This window comes from Typopeltis vanoorti, chromosome 16 (genome assembly GCF_054136105.1).
Source record: "Typopeltis vanoorti isolate ZY-2024b chromosome 16, IOZ_Tvanoo_1.0, whole genome shotgun sequence".
In the NCBI taxonomy this organism is placed as follows: Eukaryota; Metazoa; Arthropoda; class Arachnida; order Uropygi; family Thelyphonidae; genus Typopeltis; species Typopeltis vanoorti.
Genome location: NC_143564.1, coordinates 68,369,506 through 68,394,369, shown reverse-complemented (window position 1 = coordinate 68,394,369; position 24,864 = coordinate 68,369,506). Strand labels below are relative to the sequence as shown.

The window sequence follows — 24,864 nt, the reverse complement described above, 5'->3', positions numbered from 1 at the left end:
TAGTGGCATTCTCTTTGATGGACAGCACAGGTTTTGCTAAAGGAAGATCGTTTTAGCAATCTACTTACTTAATATAATAGAGCAAGTACACTGGACAAGGGAGATGCTTTGAGAATAGTCTATCACATCTCATCTTGGACTGTGTTGCTGAATGTTAGGAGCTTACTGCAGAGAGATAATTTAATTGTTCTTGTAATGATTCACATTAATTAGTTGAATTGAACATCTGCTTTAAGGTAAGCTAATGACAAAGCTGTTATTTATAATGTAATGGCATCAGCTTTCCATGTTGTCTCAGTGAGGTCATAAGCATAATGTGTCATGTTTTTTATTTTTCTGCTGTAATGATGATGTGAGCTTTATAAGTGAGTTCAGCATTATTCTTAAATATGTAATTAAGCTTTGTTCCATTTTAACTGATTCCAGATTTTTTTTTTTTTTTTCCAAAACTATAGTTGACTTGAAGGTTATTGAAATAAAAGGGAAATTTTTCTGTTTTATGCTAAGGTTCAGATATGTATTCTTCTAAAGCAGATACCTAACTTTCCTGGTTCAGATGTGAGTACAGTAAACCCTCGATTTTACGGACTTTGGATTTAACAGACAAAATTTCTGTTTAATCTGTTTTAAAATTTCTGTATGTCACATGTGAAAATTAACACCCCTGTTAATTTTAAAATGCTTTTAACCAAGATTTGCTTATAATTAAATTAACAAGGTATTTTTGTTATTAATTTCCTGTTATTTTTGACATTTATTTATTTATTTATTGTATGGCTTGTACACATGGTTAAAAGACAATAAGATAAAATACACATGAATATAGATAAGATACACACATATATGATAATATAAATAAAAAAAAAAGGTAAAACATCTACATTCAGGCAAATACAAATATGAAATTTATGACAAGCATCAGACAGAAGATTAGTCATATTTTAACATTTAGGTTTTTAATCCGGTTGATCGCTTGTGGGGATAGGTCAGAGATATCCTTAAAGTCACCTGGATATGCCGTCAGCTCACATTCCTGTACTATATGGCAAATGGTTTGGGTCTCGGCTCCACCAGGGACAATGGGGTTTTGGTATCTTACCTCACTTTGAAAGTAAGTCTCCACATACACCATGGCCTGTACAAATCCTGTTAGCTGTCGTCCATATATTCCTGGGCAGGTCAAATCCAGATGATTTTTGGAAGATGTTTATGTAATTATGAACTTCAGCTGATACTGCTTGGGACCACAGTACATCCCACCTACTCGCCATACTGTCATTCTGGCTAAGAAGATTACTGGCGGTTTTTATGGCAGGTCTTCTGGATTTTAGTCTATTAGATAAAGCATCTAGAATAAATTCATGTATTGGGAGGCTTTGGTTATTTAAAATTCTTTTATATTCACCAAGCAGGGCTTCCTATCGTCGCAGTTCCGGAGGAGCAATATGGCTCAAAGTGGAGAGCCATTGTAAGGGTGTACTCCTAATGCAACCCGTTATTAAATGCAGAGTGGAATTAAGTTAAGCATCTGGTTTATTGACATAATTTAACAGACAGGAGCACGATACTCTACTGCACTGTAAACTAGACCCATGCCTGTGCACCGCAGAGTTGTGGCACTTGAGCCCCATATAGTACCACAAAACTTCTGAACTATGTTATTTCTGGTGCGAACTTTAGCAGCAATATTAATCATATGCTGATTATATGACAGAGTTCTATCAGTTATTCCCAGATATTTAGGTGTCGGATTAAACGAAATTAATGTTCCATTAGCATATATCTCTGGTTTTTGATTTACAAGTCTATTATTGAGGTGAAAGCAAGAACATTCGGTTTTACCAGAATTTGGTGTTAATCTCCATTTTTTTTAGAACTGCCATAAAGCCGACAGATCATTTGCTTATGCAGATGATCTAGCCAAAGCTAGATCATCTGCATAAGCAAACTTCCTGCTGGCTGTTTCAGCAATATGTGCGATGTAAAGGCTAAAAAGCAGTGGTGCGAGCACCGAGCCCCGAGGTAATCCATTCTTAAGCACTCTCTGTTTACTGATGCTTACTCCAGTGACTACTCTGAAATATTGATCACACAGTATGTTGTTTAGGAGATGACCCAATATTTTACATGGGATGACCTAAAGAAATTTATATATGAGTCCCTCCCTCCAAACAGTATCGTAAGCTGCTGTTGAGTCAATAAAGACTTCAGTAGTCTTTGGGCATCTTTGAAATCTTGCTTCAATGTAGGTTGTTAAGCTGAGAACTTGATCTGTGCAGCTGCAATCTCTTCTGAACCCTGCTTGTTCTATTGTAACACGTTCCAAAATTTTATCACTGATCCTATTCAATATTAGTCTCTCCAACAATTTGTAGGTTGCACAACCGAGGATATTTCCTCACTGGAAAAAGGCAAAGAGAATTGTTGATTCTTTTGAGTTACAGAGTTCATAGCCTTTAGTTCGCATTTTACCTCTTTAGTATGTTTATCGAAGCTCTAGAAAGCAAAACAATATGAGCAGCTATCTGATTTGGATCGATGAGGAGATTTCTTTGGTACAGAGGGGCTTGAACCAAGCTTTTTAAGTGGTGACCAGGCTTTTCTACTAGAGTGTTTGAAATCTATGTTTTCAATTATTTGAATCCACTTTTCCCTACAAGCAGCGTTGAGACTATGGAGCAGTTCTCCTATCTCGGAACCCGATACAGGGATTCACTTTTACTAATCCATCCAGGCACGTATTATTTTCGGTGGCCTCGAGGAATGTGTATTTTTGCCACCACTATAACTACTCTAGTGAACTATGTATAGTTTTTGTAAGTTGGGGGAATTCTTCTAAGGCATGTGTCTAGATCTGCAGTGAAGTTTTCCCAGTCAGCTTTTTGGAAATTCCATCTTGGTCTAGGAAATGATGTTATCATTGGAATTTGGGCTCCTAATTCCATAAAGATGGGACGTGCTGGCTATTTGGAAAAACCTCAAGAATACTTCTGAAAGTCTGTAGAGGCTGATTTTCACTGTCACTGGAGATGAATGTCAAATCTGGGTTATATTCCTTATTCCAGGCTCTTGATTTAAAGGTGCATTTTTCCTTGGCATCAGAAACCAAGTGAAGACAGTGTTGATCTACCCATTCAAGTAAAATTTCCTGTTTTGATCATTCTGATCGTATTTCCAAGAAGTATGATGACTGTTGAAGTCCCCAGAGTACACTGTTGGGTGGGAGTATGTCTGCAGAACATCATTTGGACAAACAGTTGCAGGTGGTTTATATACATTCACAATTGTAATGTCTGCTATTTTAACAGCGATCTTATGGATTTCGTCATCAGTAGAAGAAGATATCAGCACAACATTCTCAATGCCATTTCGGACATATGTTATGTTGCCGTAGCTATGACTGTAAGTAATCCTGAGAATGTCGTAGCCAGGAATTATTGCTCTAGATTTAACTTGATCTTCAGTTTTGATATGTGATTCTTGAATGAGAAGTAGATCAATGTTTTTTTTTCGTAGAAGTTTAGAAAGACATTGACATTTTGATGTGATAATACCCTCAACATTTAAACTGGCAGATACTGATATTATGTCCAATATTCCTTATCAGCTGTTCAAAGAAGAACCGTTGTGATGGTTTTGTGTTTCCATGTGTATGGTCAGGAGATTGCACAATGGTCTGGCTGCCAGTTGCTCTTTATCATGACCCAGGGTGCACCACAAAGAGGCGAACTAGAATTGCACCCCTATTTGTTATTTTTAACAAATTTTGGTGAATTGGCCATCATATGTTGGAAAAACACTGTAGTAATTTAGCCCACATAAATGAGTCACCACTCATAAAACATGTATGCCGAATGATTAGCATGTGATCACATCAATCGCACTGTAATTGGATTTTTTTGTCACGTAGTGTGACTTTCTGAGGCAGTTTTAACGCGTGCCAACTGTTGCATTCGGAAAATATACTTTATTATATAATGGACTTTCGGATTTAACGGACACCCCCCCCTCTCCTGAATTAGTTCGTTATATCAACGTTTTACTGTATTATCTTGACTCTAGTAGATAATCTTTTCACTTTTCATCCTAGTTTCCTGACAAAAAATAATATTGGACATTATTCAACTGTACAATGTACAGGGTGGCCCATAATGTACCTACCAAGTTTAAATCCAATTTTCTCTGCAATTAGCTGGTATAATTTTAAAAAACTTTACCGAAACATGGCCATCAAGCCATTTCTGTTTCATAAAAGCTATTTCTGTTTTCTATTCATTTTGCAGGGTATGAAAAATGTCAGCCTATACTACTGTGCAGTGGAGCCCTGAAGGTTAGAAAAGCATTTCAGGTAAAGTTTGGTGTCAAAGTTGGACCAGACAGGCACACAATATAAAACCTCCTCAAGAAATTTTGCGTGGGTCTGTGTTAGCCATCACTCTACAAGTGGCAGGCCCTCAACAGCAAGGACTGAAAGAAACATTGAAGAAGTTTGGGGAACATTTGAAAGAAGCCTGAAAAAAATCTACCAGAAGGAATGTCTCGAGTGTTAGGGATCAAACAGCAGTCTTCAGCGAATTCTCGAGGAACATCTTCATTTGTTTCCCTATAAATCCAGACCCAACAGCTGCTCACAGAGGCAAACATGACAGCAAGATCGGACTTTGCATTAGCAAAGTCCGATCTTGCTTGATGGGTTCGTGAACAGGCAGAATTGGGGAATATGGTTATCAGAAAATTCACATGTTTCGGTTACTTGAAGTCTTCACTCAAAATGTGTGATTCTGTGTGGTGTGCCTTGTCAAAAATTGGCATTTTTGGACCTGTTTTTACTGAGGGGACCATGTCTGCACTGAGGTATCGAAACTTGCTTCCTTTCCTTCAGGGCTTCTATGGATTTGGGTCACTTTTTCATGCAACGCTCGTTCCCATTGCACTGAATCCATTTTCCATCCATTTCATTTGAATGAACATTTAAATAGGAATGTCATTGCTTTGGATTATCCAAAGCAGTACATAAGCAGAATTGACTGGTCACCTTATTCACCAGACCTCAATCCTTTGAATTTTTTTTTTTTATGGAGGCATCTCAAAGACAAAGTGAATCAGAACAATCCAAAGACTTTGGAGGAGCTTAAGTCATCTATCGAGCATGAAATCTTGGTTATTCCAACAGATGTCCTCCACAAGGTGGTGTGCAATTATGTGATACGATTGCCAAAGATCGTGGAGGTTGAAGGTAAATATGTTGAACATGTAATATAAATGTCATAAGATGTAGACCTTAATACACTTTGGATGAGATTCGTATGCCTCCTCGTTCAGGAATAATACAGCATTAAATTTGGTAGATACATTTTGGACCATGATTAGGACCAGGATATATACACCAACAAATAGCAGTTCTTTTTTTATTTTTAGCACTATAATGCATGTTTTGGTTTCACTCAATATAGAGTGCAGTTTAGTCTGTTAAGTTCCTAATTGGTGGCCCACTCTTATTTATTCAGTATTCCTGTCAGATATCTGCCAATGGGGCACACCATGGATGATGAAATTTCTCATTGTATCAGAAGTTCCATTTGGCTTTTTTGAAAGAAATGTTTCACATTTCTTTTTTTGGCTACATGTTATATTCCTTGTTATCTAATTTTAGTCCTTAAATTACCTTTCTAAAGTGTACCTGGATGATATTAACATCTAGGTATTTTACATTGACTTCTGTAAAATATACAGATACTAGTTAAACAAATTAATGCTACAGGTTTTAAATAAATCATAATATATATTGGATATCTGATAAGGCTGAAAATTAACCTTTAACATAATGGTATTCTAGAACCTTACTGTATCTGTTAATTATAATGTATCTATACCTGTGTAATAACTAATATAGAAAACCTAAATAGAATGTTATGTCTGCAAAAACATTGCCTAAGATATATTTTGTAATTTCTGAAATTAAATGAGTGAAGTGCAGTTCAGTATTTAATGGTTAACAATGGTATATTGGATGTATAAATAAATGAAGCATGATAGCCAGAAAAATCTATTAAAATAAGAACACCTTTATATAGAAGAGCTGATTGCACTAATGTGAACTGGTTCCTAAAAAGACTACAGTAATATCTCTAAATTTGCAACTGCTATTTTTATTCCTTTTTAATTTAGAGGGAATATTACTTAATAAGCACTTGCTTACAAACATTCCCTTTTCTATATGTGTACCAAACACCATAAATTGAACTTCTTATGTTACTTACTTTGTTACTGAAATGGATTTATAAACATATTTGTGTATAAATTGAAATGCACTGAACTCTAAAGTGGAATAAATATTCATTCATTTATTCATCTTCTTCTATGTCTTTATCAATTCAATTATTATTAAAGCCTGGATACCCAAAGATGTGGCATTGTCTTTATTTACAACATGAATGGTTCAAAGTATGCCAATTTTGATTATGAACTGAGCCAGAAAATATTAAGTCTTTTAAAGGTAGGCAAGTTCTTTTTCTTGAATTAAAATTTAAGTAATTATCTTAACTGTGAAACCTTCATTTCTTTATAGCATAAGAAAGATTCAAAATAGGATATGCAGGTGTGCATCAATAAAAAAAAATAACAATAATAAATTTTCGTTTATCATTTCAGATGTAAATATTATCTGACATTGGCAAAAATAAAAGCATCTATGATTACTTAAATTAAGGGGATATTAAATCCCGCATAGTTTTAAAACCGAATAAGAAACTCAAAGATCGGAATCAGAGAGTTTCTTGCCGAATATAGTAAACTATAAAGTATCGGCGACACTAGCGTTAGCCAAAGCAAGTGATCCTAGTACGTAGTACAATACCGGGCAACTCGTTGCAAAGGTGGAGGAAGTTCAGATCGCTATTCTTAGGTATTTTCTATAATGTAAAAACACATTTCCTAGGAAATGTATGCTGTTATTACATTATGGATCGCCGATACTTTATAGTTTACTATATTCGGCAAGAAACTCTCTGATTCCGATCTTTGAGTTTCTTATTCGGTTTTAAAACTATGTGGGATTTAATATCCCCTTAATTTAAGTAATGTTTTCATTGCCGAAATGAAGCTTATTAGCTCTTTATACTTAAGCATCTATGATTTTAATTTGACATAACTAACCTCACATTTGTGGAAATGAAATCTTGGACATAGTAAAAAAATACATTACCATCCTTGTCTAATTTTTCATTCATAAATCTTTGACATTCTCAAATATATCAGTGTACATTTATGATCATCAGCCTTTATAAAACAACAGTTTTGACAAATTAATATCATCAGTTAAAAATGCATGATCACATGATTGTGTAATGAATCTCCATACATAACGATAAAAGCCGGCGTATAAGACGCGCTTTTTTCCTTTGAAAATAGGGTGCGTCTTATATGCCGATACTCAGTTTTTTATTATTTTCATTTCTGGAAATTTTCTCTGTTCCGAGTTACGCAATTACTTTATTGCTTCCTTGGTGTGTGTGAAAGCATTCCAGTTACGTAGAGAAGTGTTTCTCAAACTTCAGACATCTGCGTTTGTATGCTTGGTGCTTTATTAACAAAAGATTGTGCTACTAAATGACAAAGACAAGCTGACAGTTGAGTTGAAATGCTAATTCTCTTCAACTGAATTCCTTATATAATATCTGAAATGCATTCACTATATATTTCTTTGATTAAATATATTTCTTCACTCAAACAAAACCATATGTTGCACCGACAACATATAGTTTTTCTTGAGTCATACAGCTTTTTCTGTGGGAGGGGTACATGCGATTCATTAGTTAGTGCCGTTTTTATCAAAGTTGTCGCTAATTGAACTGTATATTGCACAGCCTGCAGATGTCTCTAGTGATACAATAGGAACGTTTTACGATCTCGAACTTCATGGATACATTGAATTTTATTCTATGTGTTAATGATGCATAGCCAAAAATTGCCACGGACCCCCTGAACACCTTTCATGTACCCTGGGGGTACGTGTACCACGCTTTGAGAAACACTGACTTAGAGTTCAGTGGATGCGCGTGCGCTGTCATCGACGATCACAGCTGTGTCCTGTTCGTTTAAACTTTCCATTGTTGTTGAAGTTGTGAACGGTGATAAATTTCTGGTGTTAAATTTTCTCTAAATTTCTTGACAAATTATGGCTGAAAAACGTCAGCATTGTTTCAATATTGCATACAAGCTATGTGTGATTGCATATGCTAAAGAACATGGAAACAGGGCTGCAGAGAGGCATTTCAGATCACCCCCAACTGAGAAAATGATAAGAACTTGGCGGAATCAGGAAGAGGATTTAAAAAAAGAAACTCACGGTAAACATAACCTACGAAGTGGAACTGCAAAATGGCCAGAACTTGAGGCAGAACTGAATACTTGGATTTTAGACCACAGAAAAGCATGACTTTCAGTGTCTACAAAAATGATTATTCATCAAGCAAAAGCAATAGCCATTAACAGAGGGATTGTCAACTTTACTGGATCAACATCATGGTGTTCAAGATTCATGAAATGAAACCAGCTATGTATACAGACTAAAACAGAAATATCACAAAAGATGCCAGCTGAATATGAAGAAAAAATTATTGAATTTCATCGATTTGTCATTAATGCAAGGAAACGAGAAAATTTTGAACTTGTGCAAATAGGAAACATGGACAAGGTTCCTCTGACTTGTGATGTGCCCTCAAACAAAACTGTAGATTCCAAAGGCACTAAAAGTGTTACTATTAAAACTTCCGTGCACGAAAAAACTCACTACATGGTTGTTTTATCCTGCTGTGCTGATGGGACAAAATTGCTACCACTATTGATTTTTAAAAGGAAGACGCTACCCAAAGAAAAACTGCTTAAAGGAGTGTTTGTACATGTTCATGCAAAAGACTGGATGGATGGAGGAAGAATGAAGTTATGAATAGATAAAATTTGGTCTAGGTGCCCTGGTGGACTGTTGAAGAAGCCTCCATGCTGGCATGGGATCAGTTTTGTTCTCACAGAACAGACGATGTTACAAATAAACTCAAGGAATAGTAAACTCAGTTAGCTGTAATTCCAGAAGGTCTAACTAGTCAGCTTCAACCTTTAGATGTCTGTATTAATAAACCATTTAAGGGATTTATGAAGGAGAAGTGGAACAGCTCGATGCAGTCTTCAGATTTTGAGGTTACGCCATCAGGAAAAAGGAAGAGGCCTAGCATTTCACAAGTTTGTGAGTGGGTCAAAGCTTCATGGGATGCTGTGAAAACTGAGACAGTGGTTAAATCATTTAAGAAGTGTGGAATTACTAATGCACTGGATGATACAGAGGACAATTTGTTGTATGAGGACTCAGATTCTGATTTAGAAGAGGTTTCAAGTCTCTCTTCATTTAGCTCTGGAGATGAATTTCTGGGTTTTGACGATTAAAAGGTGGGTACTCTTTCCTAGTTAGATTAGGTATTTGTTGAAAGTAGACCTACTTATTACTTTATATTTGAAATACTGTAAATTCATTATAATATTCAGTGATAAAGTTTTTTTCCTAAAAAATGTGTAAAAAAAAAGGGGGTGCATCCTATATGCCGGTATATCATTTTCATATTCGAAATAAAAATGTCTTTTTTTTTTTTAATGTTATTCCACTCTCGAAAGGCAATAAATCTGTTGTACATTAGTGCAATGTATGATCTAAGGGTTAGATAATCTGAAAACCCTGTTCAAGCGTGGTATTTTAAGTGCTTCAGGACAGCGATCACATTTCAGATAATGAAAATTATCTTCCACTTAAAAACTTGCAAATATCGTGCCACCAGAGTGATTCAAATCCACAGTCTGATTAAAGTGCTGAAATGTTTTCTACTTGGCAAACAGGTCTGCATTCGAGCATAAACCAAGTGAAGTTCAGAAAAAATATTCATTTGGTTTGTGCTCTGAATAAGAGCTACATATGGGTGTGACAGCTTTAGTGGAGTGTTATTTATGATGCAGAGAAAAATTTCATTTTACTTGCTTGCATTGGTATTTCATAGATTATATTGTGCATTTCCAGTTACTTTTGCGATTTCAAAGTTTGGTGGTTAATTACCAGGAGTGCAGGTATACTGGTGTCCAAAAGCAAAGAACGAACTACATTTTTATCTGTAAATAAAAAAATGTTCGCAACTACAGCCAAATGTGAACAGAAATTTATTGCCAGCATAATAATGAATTATATTATACAAAAATGTGTTATAAATTTCATACAAATTTAATTGCCATACATTTTTGGCATAACTTACAAATTTTCTAAGGATGTAATTAAGGAATTAATGTACATTGTTTACAGAAAACTGTATGGAGCGACATTTCAGTATGGAATATGTCCATCCTGAACTGCAATGCAGATCTCACAATGCCGCACCATATCACTAAGTGGTTCAGGCAAACTGACCCACTCCTCCTTCAAAGCAAGGATAAGCTCTTGTTTCTGTTCTGGGTGGGTGGGGGGGGGGGAAGCAGTAAAGCATCTTCCTATTGTGTCCCAAACGTGTTTAGTGGGATTTGAGATATGCAAAGTGTACTAGCCACTCAATTCAATTAATATCCTCAGTCTCGAGAAATATCTCCACAGCTCGTGTACAATGTAGTGTGGCATTGTCATCCATAAAAATGAATTCTTCACTTACAGCCCATAGCGCACTCAGGGTTTAATCTTGAGCGTGGGGGGGGGCAGGAGTTGAGTAGACGATTTGAGAATACACACTACGCATCACATATGATCTATGATTGAGCATCTGCAATGATCGCTAATTCATAAGTAGTATAGAAATAGAAAACACGACACAGCATAAATTTTAAAAAATGAATTTTATTAATTAGGAAAAGATTTTTGGAAATTTTATAGTGTTTTTTTCCCTTTCTCTTTGAGGGGCCAGGATCCCTTCCCCCCCCCCATCCCCAGGTATGCCACTACTTACAGCACCACAGAACAATTGAACATGACATTGAAGAACTTTGTTGCACTATTGTTCATCCGTCATAGTGCCTTTTTCCAGCACTTGTAGCTCAATGCGTCCATTAAGCATAATGCCTCCCCACACAGTACCACTTTTACGCCAGATTAAGTGTCGTCTAGAATCATAGGAAAGACTAAAATGACTCTCGTCAGTAAAGAGTACATTAGCCCATTGGAATACACCACTGGAAACATACTCTACAATGAGCTGTGGATAAAAGGATGCAGATTACAGGCATTCGGCCTATAGACCTACTTGTGGCATACGTCTTGCCACCGTCTGTTGAGATATCTGCATAGGCTGTGTTTGAATGGAGCTGACATGCAAGCTGACCTACCGTGGTGCGTTGATTACGTTTTACTGTTATAACCAAAAATCTGTCTTCATCATCCTTCAAAGTAGAGTGAGGATAACCTCTTAGCAAACATCTGGATACAATGCTATGTGAGATTCCAAACTCTCTGGCAATATCAGTAATTCTGCTGCCTTCTTCAAGCTTACCAATAATTTTTCCACACATGAAATCATCTAGATCAGCATTTCTCAACCTTTCTAAGCCCAAGGACCAGTAAGATGCCTAAAACAATTCTATGGACCACTAAGTTATGTAATTTTTTTAAAAACCTATGTAGGGATTACCAACATTTGGGAAAAACTGTGATATTTATAACATAATAAATCTATGTTAATATTGAAAAATATTAAAATTTATTTTAATGTATATTCTATTGTACATTGTAATTTCCTTAAGCTATTTAAGTAAGCATGTATAACCAACGTCTAAGCCTTTCCACGAGAATAATAAATCTAAAAGCATGTTTTGAATACATTTGGAAACATAATTAATTAAATTGGAAGGAAACGATTAAAAGTGTATCATCATTGAACAAAGTTTAAATTTTTATTAAACAAATAGTATGAAATAATTATGTTACTACTTACTTTTAATGAGATGGTTTAGCTTCTTGGCCCTTGAAGAGTTGCTGGATATCTGGCTCAATATTGGTCAACTTCAGTCGAAGATCGGCGCGCGCGCGCACGCACGCACACACACACACACACACACACACACACACACACACACACACACTAAGACGGTTTCTGTATTTTGTTTTTATTTGAAGGAGTGATGGAAATCCTTTCTCACAAAGATAGATTGTAAAAAACTGCATGACGATTTTCAATGTTGTTTCAGATAATTTGGGATATTCACTTCTCACTGACAGCAAGATCCAGAATTGAGCCAAACCAAGATCACGGAATTGCATTTTAAGCCCACTGTTACTTGAAAGCGCAATTAACTTTTTTTTTTTTTTTTCGATAACGAAAAGTCGTTCTTGTGACTGTAAGCCTGAAATTTATTACGAACCCACAGAAATTTCTTATAAAAGTTATTCGGAAAATGTGTTTAAAAATTATGTTTCAGAGTTTTGAGGTGGTCACGAACCCTTTCCAGAAACTCAGAATCAACAAAAATATCATTTTCCACTATAAAGGATTCCGATGTTGGAAAAGATACAAATTGTCTGTCTTTTACATAACTAATCCATAACACCAGTTTTTTCTCGAATGTCTTTATTTTGTCGTGGGCATTAAGAACAGTTGAAGAATTTCCCTGAAGGGAGAGATTTAGTTCATTTAATTTCGAAAAAATGTCTGAAAAATAGGATTGCATTGATAACCATGCTTCGTCAACAAGGAGTGATGCAAAATCAGAATTACGTTCGTTTACAAAAAATAAAACTTCGTGCCTTAATTGAATAAGCTTGTTAGTACTTTGCCCTTGGAAAGCCAGCGAATTTCAGAATGAAGCAAAAGTTATATATATTCACTGCCCATTTCATCTCAGAATACTGAAAATAACCTGTTATTTTCAGTACCCTGACCTGATAAATAAACTGTTATTTAACAGTTGAGCCTTAATAAAATTAACTATCTTTACAGAGTGTAGCACAGTTTTAAATTTTGGTGGCATTCCTTTGGAGGCCAACGCTTCCCTGTGTATGAAGCAATGTACCCAATTCATATCCGGAGCTACTTCCTTGACCTTAACAATGGAACACGTATAGATCACAGTAATAACTTTAATTAAATAAAGGTACAAATATTTTGTACTGAAAGTAACAGTACATCCTCAGTGTAGAACAAACGGTTAAAGGGATGGAATACATAGTACAGAACAGTCGGTGGATCACCAAATAAATTGTTGCAGCATCAGAATAGTAATTACTAAAATATAATTAAATAATTCTTTAAAGTTAATTATTTCATTGATGGTTGCATAAAATAACAGTCTCCCAAACTTTTGGGAGAGAGAGACAGTCATTTCGATTTAAATTCCTCCAATGAAAGAGGGCTTCGTAACTTTCTTTAAAAAGGCATTCATATTTAAACCTGCATCTGTGGAGAAGACAAGCTTTATCCCACTGAATATTATGATTAGTGTCAATGCTATGTTGTGCTAGACCAGACTTATGAGGCTTCATGTATTCAATATAATATTGATGTTCATTCATTCTTTTTTCCACAGAATGGCCTGTTTATCCAAAATATGATAAATTGCATTCACATGGTATCTGGTAAACACCAGCCAATGATAGAGGTGACAGTTTGTCTTTTGTAGATGGCAACAAGTGAGAAATTTTATTGAAAAATATGTGGGAATAAGATGATACTACTTCAAAATTCTGCCTATAGATTCTGAGATGCCTGAAATGTAAGGGATTGGAACTCTGCGGTCTGTTGAAGAATCCTAACGTGTTGGAACATAGGAGTCAGTTATCTGCTGGATTTAATTAGGGTTGTAACCATTAGATTCTATTAACTTTTTTATAGTGAAAAGTTCTTGTTGTAAGCTTAATGGAGAGGAGCACAGTTTATGTGCTCTATTAATTAAGGATTTGATAATGTCAATTTTTTGAGAGGTGTGTTGAGCAGACTTTTGATGAATGCATCTGCCAATAAAAGTAGGTTTTTGATAGACACTTGTAGACAAAGTACCAGAGGATGTGCGTGTAAGGAGGATGTCCAAGAATGGTAAACTACCAGACTTTTTTTTTACCATGGTGAACTGAATGTGAGGGTGAAGGCTTTTTATCTGTTGTAGAAATATGGTAAGCTCCTCTTCAGCATGTGGCCAAATAGCAAAAACATCATCGACATAACGAAACCAAAGAGAGGGTTGGGGATGAATGGATGAAAACAAGGTGTCTTCCAGATGTTTCAAAAAATAGTATGCCAGTGGTGGGGACAGAGGACTCCCCATGGCAGCACCTTCAACTTGTTTGTAGATCTTGTTTTTCCAGCTGAAATAACCTAAATGTATAACAAATTCAAAAATCTTTGCAATATCCTGAGGGTAATCATCATATAGTCAGTTGACCGTGTCAGTTAATGGAATATTGGTAAAATGGAAACAATATCAAAACTGACTAATAAGTCAGACTCTTTGATTTGATTAGGGTTCATTTGACTAGAATGTCCAGTAACGGCAGTTAAGTCATGATGGGTCTTACTGGATAAAATGGATTTTTGGGAGGCCGTATATGCGAGGAGTTCTTCCAAAATGAGTGAGCAGTTTATTCACGAAGTTTTGATCCCAACTGATAACTTCATCAAGCAACTTATTTAATTCTTTAATTTGTGAATTTGTAGGATTATGATTGATTTCTTGATAGGTGGAGGTATCTTGTAAAAGGCTAGTTACTTTTCTCTCATAATCAGTCTTATCCATGATCACAACAGCTTTTCCTTTATCAGCTTTTGAAATAGACATTTCATTATTTTCAAAATCTGAAAACACACCACAACTCAGCATCACCAGAGTTAAAGATCGGTGCTATTCAGGCTTCTTATCAACATAAGAATCCTGAATGGCAAAGAAATGGAGCTAGCTGAGGAATTATATATGTGCCAGATCGAGATAATAGGGGTGACTGAAACAAAAAAGGCAAAAACTAGTGAGATCTTTCTTTGCAATAAATACAAAATGATATATTCAGGTAATCACAATCAAGGAAAAGGAGTAGCCATAGTATTCAACACAAAATACGATGCTCGTTTTCTTGAATGGCAAGGAGTGTCAAGTAGAGTGATGTGGGCAAATATCAGAACTGGACAATGAGACTTATTTGTGCCTATGGTCCCACAGAAGGTTCTACGTCTGTGGGTAGAAAAATTCCTCACTTCTACTAAGGTAAAAGTGGAGGAATTTTTTGAGTCTTTAGAAAAAGCAACTGACACAATGAAAAAAGAAAAGTTGGTCCTTGTTGGGGATCTAAATAGCAGAGTAGGAAATGATTGTCAGACATACAAAAATATTTTGGGAAAATTTGGAGAAAAGAGCAAAGCTAATAATAATGGCAAATACCTGTTGGATTCTTGCTCAGGACATCGACTGGTTATTACTAACACCATGTTTCACCATAAAAATATGCACAAATTCACATGGAGAGAAGAGGCAAGGAATAAGAAAAGTCTCATTGACTATGTTATTGTTGATAATGATGTTTTCTCCCTGGGGGAGGACGCCAGAGTGTACAGAGGATTTGAAATTGGAAGTGATCACTATTTAGACTTGAGCAGGATAAAATTGAATTCCATATTGAAAAGAATGACATGTAAGAAAGTTTTAAAGCGAATAAAAGTTGAGTAGCTCTCAGATGTGAACTGTAGACTAAAATACACAAAGATTATTAAAGAAAAAATGACAGAGTTTGAGAACAGGAAACAAGCCTTGGAGATTCAGTGGCAAGCCTTGAAGAAAACTTTGATTGATTAATTAAAAATTAGAAAAATTAGAACTCCATTGTGGACACAGGAAGTTAAAGAGGCAGTGAAGGAAAAGAATAAAGCATATCAAAAGTTTCTGGCAAATAAATCATGTCTCTTAGAGAATACAGACACAAATGGAAGAAAGCTAAACACTTTGTAAAACTAACTAAACAAAAGTCATGGGAAGACTTTGGTAATAACATAGAAAATAAATATCAAGAAGGTGGGAAAATATTCTGGAGGTTGTTGAAGAAGCTTAGAAATGGAGGAAAGAGTGCTGTAAAAGGAGTTAGAGATGATAAAGGTGACATGAAAATGGGAGAAAAAGATATCTTTAAAGTATGGAGGTAATTACTTCGAAAAATTGCTAAATAAAAAAAATAATAATAATAGTACAGTGGTAAATAACACTCAACAAGCATACAGTTAGGAATGCCTATCCATACTTGAAGTAGAAAAAGCTATCAAAGGCTTGAAATGTGGAAAGGCAGCAGGAGTAGATGATATTCGACCAGAAATGCTGAAGTATGGTGGTATAAAAGTCTTACATTGGCTGCACTGCGTAATTCAGAAGGCTTGGACAGAGGGACAAATTCCCGATGATTGGAGTAGAGCTCTCATAGTACCCATATATAAAAAGGGAAAAAAAACTGAATGTGAGAGTTACAGAGGTATTTCCCTACTGAGTGTTCCTGGTAAGATTTATGCCAGTATACTTGAGAAATGGTTGAGAAGAATTGTGGAAGAATGCTTGCTGAAGAATAAGCTGGATTCAGGCCAAATAGAGGATGTCGGAATCAGATCTTCACTTTACGACAAATAGTCGAGATATCATGGGAATATTACAAAGATCTGTATTTAGGTTTTGTAGATCTGGAAAAGGCATATGACAAGATGCCAAGAGAGAAGCTATTCAATATGCTACAGTTATATGTTGTCAATGGGACATTATATCAATTCTAACTGCTGACTTACAACTCAAATAAAGACTAAGCAGTAAGTCAGCAGTTAGAATTGAAGGAAGTACAGGAAGATGGTTTAATGTTAAATTGGTGTGAGACAAGGATGTACATTATCCCCTCTTTTATTCATTATCTATATGGATCATATTTTGAAGGAAAGTGGTATTAAATCCGATATCAAAATTGGAGATGTTAATGTCAGCTCTTTGCTTTATGCAGGCAATGTTATACTTCTAAATAAATCTGCTACAAGTCTGCAAGATTCCCTGACTAAATTGAATAACTGTTGTAATAGATATGGTGTGAAGGTCAGCAATAAAAAGACAAAGGCAATGAAAATAGGCAGAATCGTTGAAAATGTCAACTGTGTTGTGAACGGAGAACCTTTAGAACAAGTGAAACATTTCAGCTACTTAGGCACAATTTTTGGTGAAGATGGTAAATTAAATATGGAAATAGACAACAGAATCAACAAATCTGGTATGATAGGAAGTCAATTGAATAAATTCATATGTAATAAGAGAGAAATTAGTCAGAACACTAAATTAGCTGTATACAAGACAGTGTTCAAACAAATTTTAACTTATGGATCTGAGAGCTGGGTCAGAAGTGAAACACTCAACCATAGACTAGAGACCGCAGATATGAGTGTTCTGAGAAAGATTAGAGTCGTGAACAGATGGCATCAATGGAAATATCATATTAAAAATGTAGATATTAGGAAAGAAGTTGATATTGTCAGCATCCAGGAATGGGTTAGCAGAGCTAATCTCAGGTGTCTTAAACAGAATGGGCGAGGAAAGATTAGCAAAACAAGTGTTTTCTGCCAGGTTGGCAGGAAAACGACCCAGAGGAAGACCAAGATATAGGTGGATTGATATGGTACAATATGCCCTAGACGATAGAAATATAAGATCTGATAATGTTGGAATCTTGACAAGTGACAGACTGATTTGGAAGAAAATTGTAGATAGGAAATTAGTAATGATGTAAATTTTTCATGTAGTACTATCATATCCTGTACACTCCCTTGACGGTACATGGCAGGAATTTGATGACGATGATGGTGATTTCATTATTTTTTCTTAATGAAGTTAGCTCATGGATTTCAGCACTCGATAAATTACATGCTGTAACTTGCTTTTAAAAAGAGAAGCCGCAGCTTCAAATCGTAGTTTATTAGCATCTTCGCTAGAAAGTCATGACAGATTACATTCGATATTATGCTAAAAATCAAGATAAGGAATGCATTTAGGTATTACAGCCAAATCAAGGCCTTTAGCTATTGCACTAGTTTCAGCGTTAGTAAGACCTACAAACAAGTTGAAGGTACTGCCATGGGTAGCCCTCTGTCACCACCATTGGCAAACTATATTTTTGAAACATCTGGAAGACACCTTGTTTTCATCCATTCATCCCCAACCCTCTCTTTGGTTTCGTTATGTCGTTAATATCTTTGCTATTTGGCCACATACTGAAGAGGAACTTACCACATTTCTACAACAGATAAATAGCCTTCACCCATCCATTCAGTTCACCATGGAAAAAGAAAAGTCTGGTAGTTTGCCATTCTTGCACATCTCCTTACACGCACATCCTCTGGTACTTTGTCTACAAGTACCAGAGGATGGTACTCTACAAGTGTCTATCATAAATCTACTTTTATTAGCAGATACGTTCATCAAAAGTTTGCTTATCACACCTCTCAAAAAATTGGGTACCCTCTATCTCCACCATTGGCAAACTATGTTTTGAAACATCTGGAAGACACATTATCAAATCCTTAATTAATAGTGCACATAACGTGTGCTCCTCCCCATTAAGCCTACAACAAGAACTTTTCACTATAAAAAAGTTAATAGAATCTAACGGTTACAACACTAATCACATCCAGCAGATAATTGACTCCTATGTTCCAACACCTCATAATTCTTCAACAGACCGCAGAGTTCCAATCCCTTACATTTCAGGCATATCACAACCTATAAGCAGAATTTTGAAGAAGTATCATCTTATTCCCACATATTTTCCTATCAATAAAATTTCTCACTTGTTGCCATCTGACAAACTGTCACCTCTATCATTGGCTGGTGTTTACCAGATTCCATGTGAATGCAATTTATCATATTTTGGACAAATAGGCCATTCTGTGGAAAAAAGAATGAAGGAACATCAGTATTATATTGAATACATGAAACCTCATAAGTCTGGTCTAGCACAACATAGCATTGACACTAATCATAATATCCAGTGGAATAAAGCTTGTCTTCTCCACAGATGCAGGTTTAAATATGAACTCCTTTTTAAAGAAAGTTGCAAAGCCCTCTTTCATCGGTGGAATTTAAATCAAAATGACTCTCTCTCTCCCCCAAAAGTTTGGGAGACTGTTATTTTATGCAACCATCAATGAAATAATTAACTTTAAAGAATTATTTAATAACATTTTAGTAATTACTATTCTGATGCTGCAACAATTTATTTGGTGATCCATTGACTGTTCTGTACTTTGTATTTCATTCAACTGTTTGTTCTACACTGAGGATGAATTTTCAGTACTAAATATTTGTACCTTTATTTAATTAAAGTTATTACTGTTGTCTATACGTGTTCCATTTTTAATTTATTATGCCACAAGTACCTCTAAAGATAAGATTCCTTGACCTTAGAAATAACCCCACTATGCCTGCCTGTAAGGGTGCGAGCTCCATCCAAACAGAAGACCATACATTTTCCTCACTGGATCCCTTTGTGTATTATGTAATTATTGAGAGGGTGAAATATTTCTTCTCCAGTTGTTCGGGATGACAAAGTTCTGCCAAACAGAATATCTTCATGAAAGTTGTTATCATGCACATATCTTACGTAGCATATTAACTGCACATCATTTGTAACATCAGTAGTCTTGTCTATTTGTAATGCATAATAAGGGTTCTTCTTAACTCTTTTGATTAACTGGTATTCTACCTCACCTGCCATATCATTAATTCTGCGACCGACAGTGTCATTTGAAAGAGGAATCAAATCAACATCTTTTAGTAACTTGTTGCCAAACATAGTTTTTACCAAATCTTTTATAGGTGGAAGTAGTAAATTTTTCCCAATCGAATTAGGTTTTCCTGTTTTTGCTATGTGCAAACTTAAGAGATAGGATGTTCCCAGTGCCTTGCTATTAATCAAACCCATGGCTGAAACTATATCTTTCCCATGATTTAATGTCCCTAAGCATTGCTGAAAAAATTCATTTGGCTTATTTTTCACATCACAATATTTAGTTTCTGAATGTCGTTGGAGTTTCGCAGGTTTCATGCACTTGTTCGACAACACTTCATAACACAAAACACATTGAGGTTTCTGTTCACTTTTATCTCCACACCAATTAAACCTAAATTCCAAATATGAACTGTTATATTTCCTACTCTATTTTTCTTTGAACTGCTTGTTTCTTCTACTTTAATAGTATCAGATTTACTTGCTGTTACAACATGTGTAGCACAATTATGGTTAGCATCACCTGTTTCATTTGTTCAGTCTTAGTTCTAAGCCACTTTTCCATTATTAAAAAAAAATTTTCCGAAAAATATATAAATACTGGGGTTAACTCACAACACACTTTGTCCAAGTATTATTCATCACTTCTAAAGATATGCTGAGCCTTGGTTGAAGGAGGAAAACCTTCAATAATAAAAATCAATAAAAAAAACAAGCAATTGGTTGAAATGTGGATAACACATGTTTACTTCAAATCTGACGAAACAGCAAGGGAAGGCGGAAGCAATAAAACCATATTGTTGTTCACTTCACCCCTCTTTTATTACTCGTCATTCTGCAGCTACAAATTATTGTAGCTGTAGAATGTTATGGAGTGCACATTCTGCCACTATTTGTTGGTTTTTTTAACTATCCATTTTGTTTCAACAATTTTTACTTATTTAATTTTAATTTTTGTTTGGATAATTAATATATATATATTTATTTAAGTCTGCTTGCAGAACACTTGTCCCATCGTCTTGGACCACAGGTTGAGAAACACTGATCTAGATGATGTCTTTGAGACATTACAAGACATTCATGTTTGCAACTTTATTTCTTCATAAAAAGCGCTTCCTTCAAACACGATTCGTTTAGTGCAGCCATTTGCCTTGTATCCTGTTCAGTGCTACCACATGAACCCTTTCCATGCAGTTTGAAAATTGAACGTGTACATGCTTTCGATTCGAAATCATCAGTTATACAATTTGCCACAAGCTGATTTTCCTGAATTTGTGGTTGCAATCTTCAGAAATAGTGTTCACCCTTAGGTTTTGGTCACTAGTGTATATTAGTTTGTTCTTTTATGTATTAAGCCTAAAGTCTGTAAAGGCAAAGTATTTTGGCTTTTAAATCTTTCTTGTCATACATATCTTTTCTTAAACTTGTAACTGACAGAGCCATCACAACTGTCTTGGCAACTTATTTAACTCATTCACTACTCTCCACACCGAAAATAAATTTAAAAAAAAAATAGTAATCTATGCTGACCTCCAGGGGTACTCGCATTGTACTCACAGACTATCACTCTGTCCTTATATAGAGTACTTCAGAGGTCAGTCATCATTTTAGTCACTTGTCCATGAATCCTGTCTGCCATTTCCACATCCCAAGAAACTTAAGCATCTCAACCTATATAAGACTTTTATATAACAAACCATATTCCTGGGGAATATGGCAACCATATTCCTGGGGAAGGAGTGTCCTAGGTTCGATTCCCGTCCACTACGTGAGGAGCTTAAGGATCTTCCTCAGCCATAGCCAAGTTAGCCGGTCTTGGGCGTGGGCAGCAGGGTTTTTTCCGCCAGTTTATCTGGGGTTTTTCATCCCGCAAGCAGGCAAACCGGCCCCGTGAACACACAAGTTACAGTCATAAATACTTACGGCAAGGAAGGCAACAGGAAACCACCTTGCTCATAATCATCTCTCCCTAGAATGGTAGCACATAGCTACCCTCCCGCGGCCGTATGGCAGATGGGAACCAGATATAACAAAACTTGAACTGTACAACAATCCAGTTTTTGTTATATAAAAGCTTTATAAAGAGGTAATGATTTCCTTATCCCTGTTATTCAGGTTTTACTACTGGTGCTATATGTGTGGTGATCTTCAACTTTCTCCCTGCTGTTACCCCAGAATCCCTATCTTTATTGATTTCTTGCAGGACAGTTTGTATTGATTCTATATGCATCCTGAGTTTTTTCATCCCAAAGTACATAATTTTCCTTTGATATATTGAATTGACAGCAATTATCCTTTGCCCAAACTACCAGCCTAATTTAAATCATGTAGGATCTCAACATCACCTTTATTAACTATTGCTCTCCCCACTTTAGCATCATTGGCAAAAAAAAAAAAAAAAAAAAAAAATCTCCCTCTTCCACAAAAAAAAAAAAAAACATTGTCAATATCATTAATGTACAAGGTTATTACTAATCTAAATAACCAGATTAAAACATCTGGTTTTTCAGATTAGTAATAACTTTTCTGCCCATGCAATTAGCCGAGTGGCTATGTGCTTTGCCACCACATGCTTGGGAAAGCAGTGTCCTGGGTTCGATTCCCATTGCGAACATGAGGAGCTTAGGATCTTATAACCAAGTTTGTTGGTCTTGGGCATGGATTGCAGGGTTTTTCATCCTGCAAGCAGGCAAACTGGCCTTGAGAACTCAATGCTTCTATATACATAAGATACACTGGAAGACATAGGGCCAACCACCATATCCTTGTATAACGGTTGCCATTATAAGGAACAGAAACCCTCAACACCATAAAGGTAAGAGAGGGAAAGATTAAGAAAGACAGAAGAATAACCTTTTTTGTGTCTGTGTGTTCATATAGCCTATGATATTGCTTGATTTTTGCTAAGGATCAAAGCTGTATAACTGAGAGGAGACCTCCACATAGCCTTTAAAGGAATGCAGAGAACCTACCAGAACTTTTGACCTTCTTGTGGTGCATCCTGGATGTACCACAAGAAGGTATCTACCTAGATGATGTTGAATAAATGAGGATGGACTGGCAATTTGGGATTTAGCCAATCAAATTGTATTCTTATTGGCTTAAACCACAATATTAAATGATGGTACAACATGACAGAATTTCATGCCGGCTAGGGTGTCACCTGGTTAAACAAGGCCCCCTTTGTTTTTGCTGGAGAACCAGGGCAAACGGCGAAAAGTCAGCTACTGGAACAAACCCTAAAACGCACCCCAACTCAACATCACCAGAGTTCAAGATCGGTATTATCAACATAAGAAGCCTGAATGACTAAGAAATGGAGCTAGCTGAGGAATTGGATAAGTACCAGATCGATATAATAGGGGTGACTGAAACAAAAAAAGACAAAAACTGGTAAGACCTTTCTGAGCAATAAATACAAAATATTATATTCAGGCAATGAAAATCAAGGAAAAGAAGGAGTAGCCATAGTAGTCAACACTAAATATGAAGCTAATTTTCTTGAATGGCAGGCAATTTCAAGTATGATGGACTGGATAATGAGAGGGGACTGGATAAAGAGACTTATTTGTGCCTATGGTCCCACAGAACTAAGGTAGAAGTGGAGGAATTTTTTTAGGATTTAAAGAAAGCATCTGACACAACGAAAAATGAAAAGTTGGTCCTTGTTGGGGATCTAAGTAGCAGAGTAGGAAATGATTGTCAGATATACAAAAATATTTTGGGAAAATTTGGAGAAAAGAGCAAAGCTAATAATAATGGAAAATACCTGTTGGTTTCTGCTCAGGACATGGACTGGTTATTACTAACACCATGTTCCAACATAAAAATGTGCACAAATTCACATGGAGAGAAGAGGCATGGAATAAGAAAAGTCTCATTGATTATGTTATTGTTGATAGTGATGTTTTCTCTCTGGTGCAGGACACTAGAGTGTACAGAGGATTTGAAATTGGAAGTGATCACCATTTAGTCCTGAGCGGGATAAAATTAAATTTCATATTGAAAAGAATGACATGTAAGAAAGTTTTAAAGTGAATAAAAGTTGATCAGCTCTCAGATGTGAACTGTAGACTAAAATACACAAAGATTATTGAATAAAAAATGAAAGAGTTTGAGAACAGGAACCAAAACTTGGAGATTCAGTGGCAAACCTTGAAGAAACCCTGATTGATTCAGCCAGAGAGGCATGTGGTGAGGTTGTCTGCAAGGATAGAAAAATCAGAACTCCATGTTGGACACAGGAAGTTAAAGAGGCAGTGAAGGAAAAGAATAAAGTATATCAAAAGTTTCTGGCAAATAAATCAGCTTGTGCTCTTAGAGAATAAAGATACAAATGTAAGAAAGCTAAACACTGTGTAAAACTAACTAAACAAAAGTCATGGGAAGACTTTGGTAAGAACATAGAAAATAAATATCAAGAAGGTGGCAAGATATTTTGGAGGTTGTTGAAGAAGCTCAGAAATGGATGAAAGAGTGCTGTAAAAGAAATTAGAAATGATAAAGTTGATGTAAAAACTGGAGAAAAAGATATTCTTGAAGTATGGAGGTAATTATTTTGAAAAATTGCTAAATTAAACTAGTAGTGATGAGTGATGACAGCACTGTGGTAAAAAACACTGACCACTCATGCAGTCAGGAATACATATCCATACTTGAAGTAGAAAAACTATCAAAAGTCTGAAATGTGGAAAGGCAACTGGAGGAGATGATATTTGACCAGAAATGCTCAAGTATGGAGGTATAAAAGTCTTATTTTGGCTACATTGTATAGTTCAGAGGGCCTTGATAGATGACTAATTCCAAATGATTCAAGAGGAGCTGTCATAGTAACCATATATAAAAGGGAAATAAAACTGAATGTGAGAATCACAGAGGTATTTCTCTACTGAGTGTTCCTGGTAAGATTTATGTCAGTATACTTGAGAGATGGTTGAGAAGGATTGTGGAAGAAAAGCTGGGTGAAGAACAAGCTGGATTCAGTCCAAATAGAGGCTGTGAGGATCAGATGTTCACTTTACGACAAATAGTTGAGAAATCATGGGAGTATAACAAAGATCTGTATTGAAGTTTTGTAGATCTGGAAAAAGCATATGAAATGGTGTCAAGAGAGAATCTATTCAAAAAGCCATAGT

The 24,864-nt window shown here is 35.8% G+C and overlaps 1 protein-coding gene across 1 annotated transcript in view; it reads left to right on the top strand.

The window, feature by feature from the left end:
* LOC150098105 (tyrosine-protein phosphatase non-receptor type 9-like) overlaps positions 1-24,864 on the top strand; it is a 249,440-nt gene that overhangs the window by 89,847 nt on the left and 134,729 nt on the right. The window contains exon 5 of the mRNA XM_090406500.1: positions 6,391-6,496. Within this exon, the coding sequence (XP_090262626.1) occupies positions 6,391-6,496 (106 nt within the window). The remainder of the gene's footprint in view (positions 1-6,390; positions 6,497-24,864) is intronic.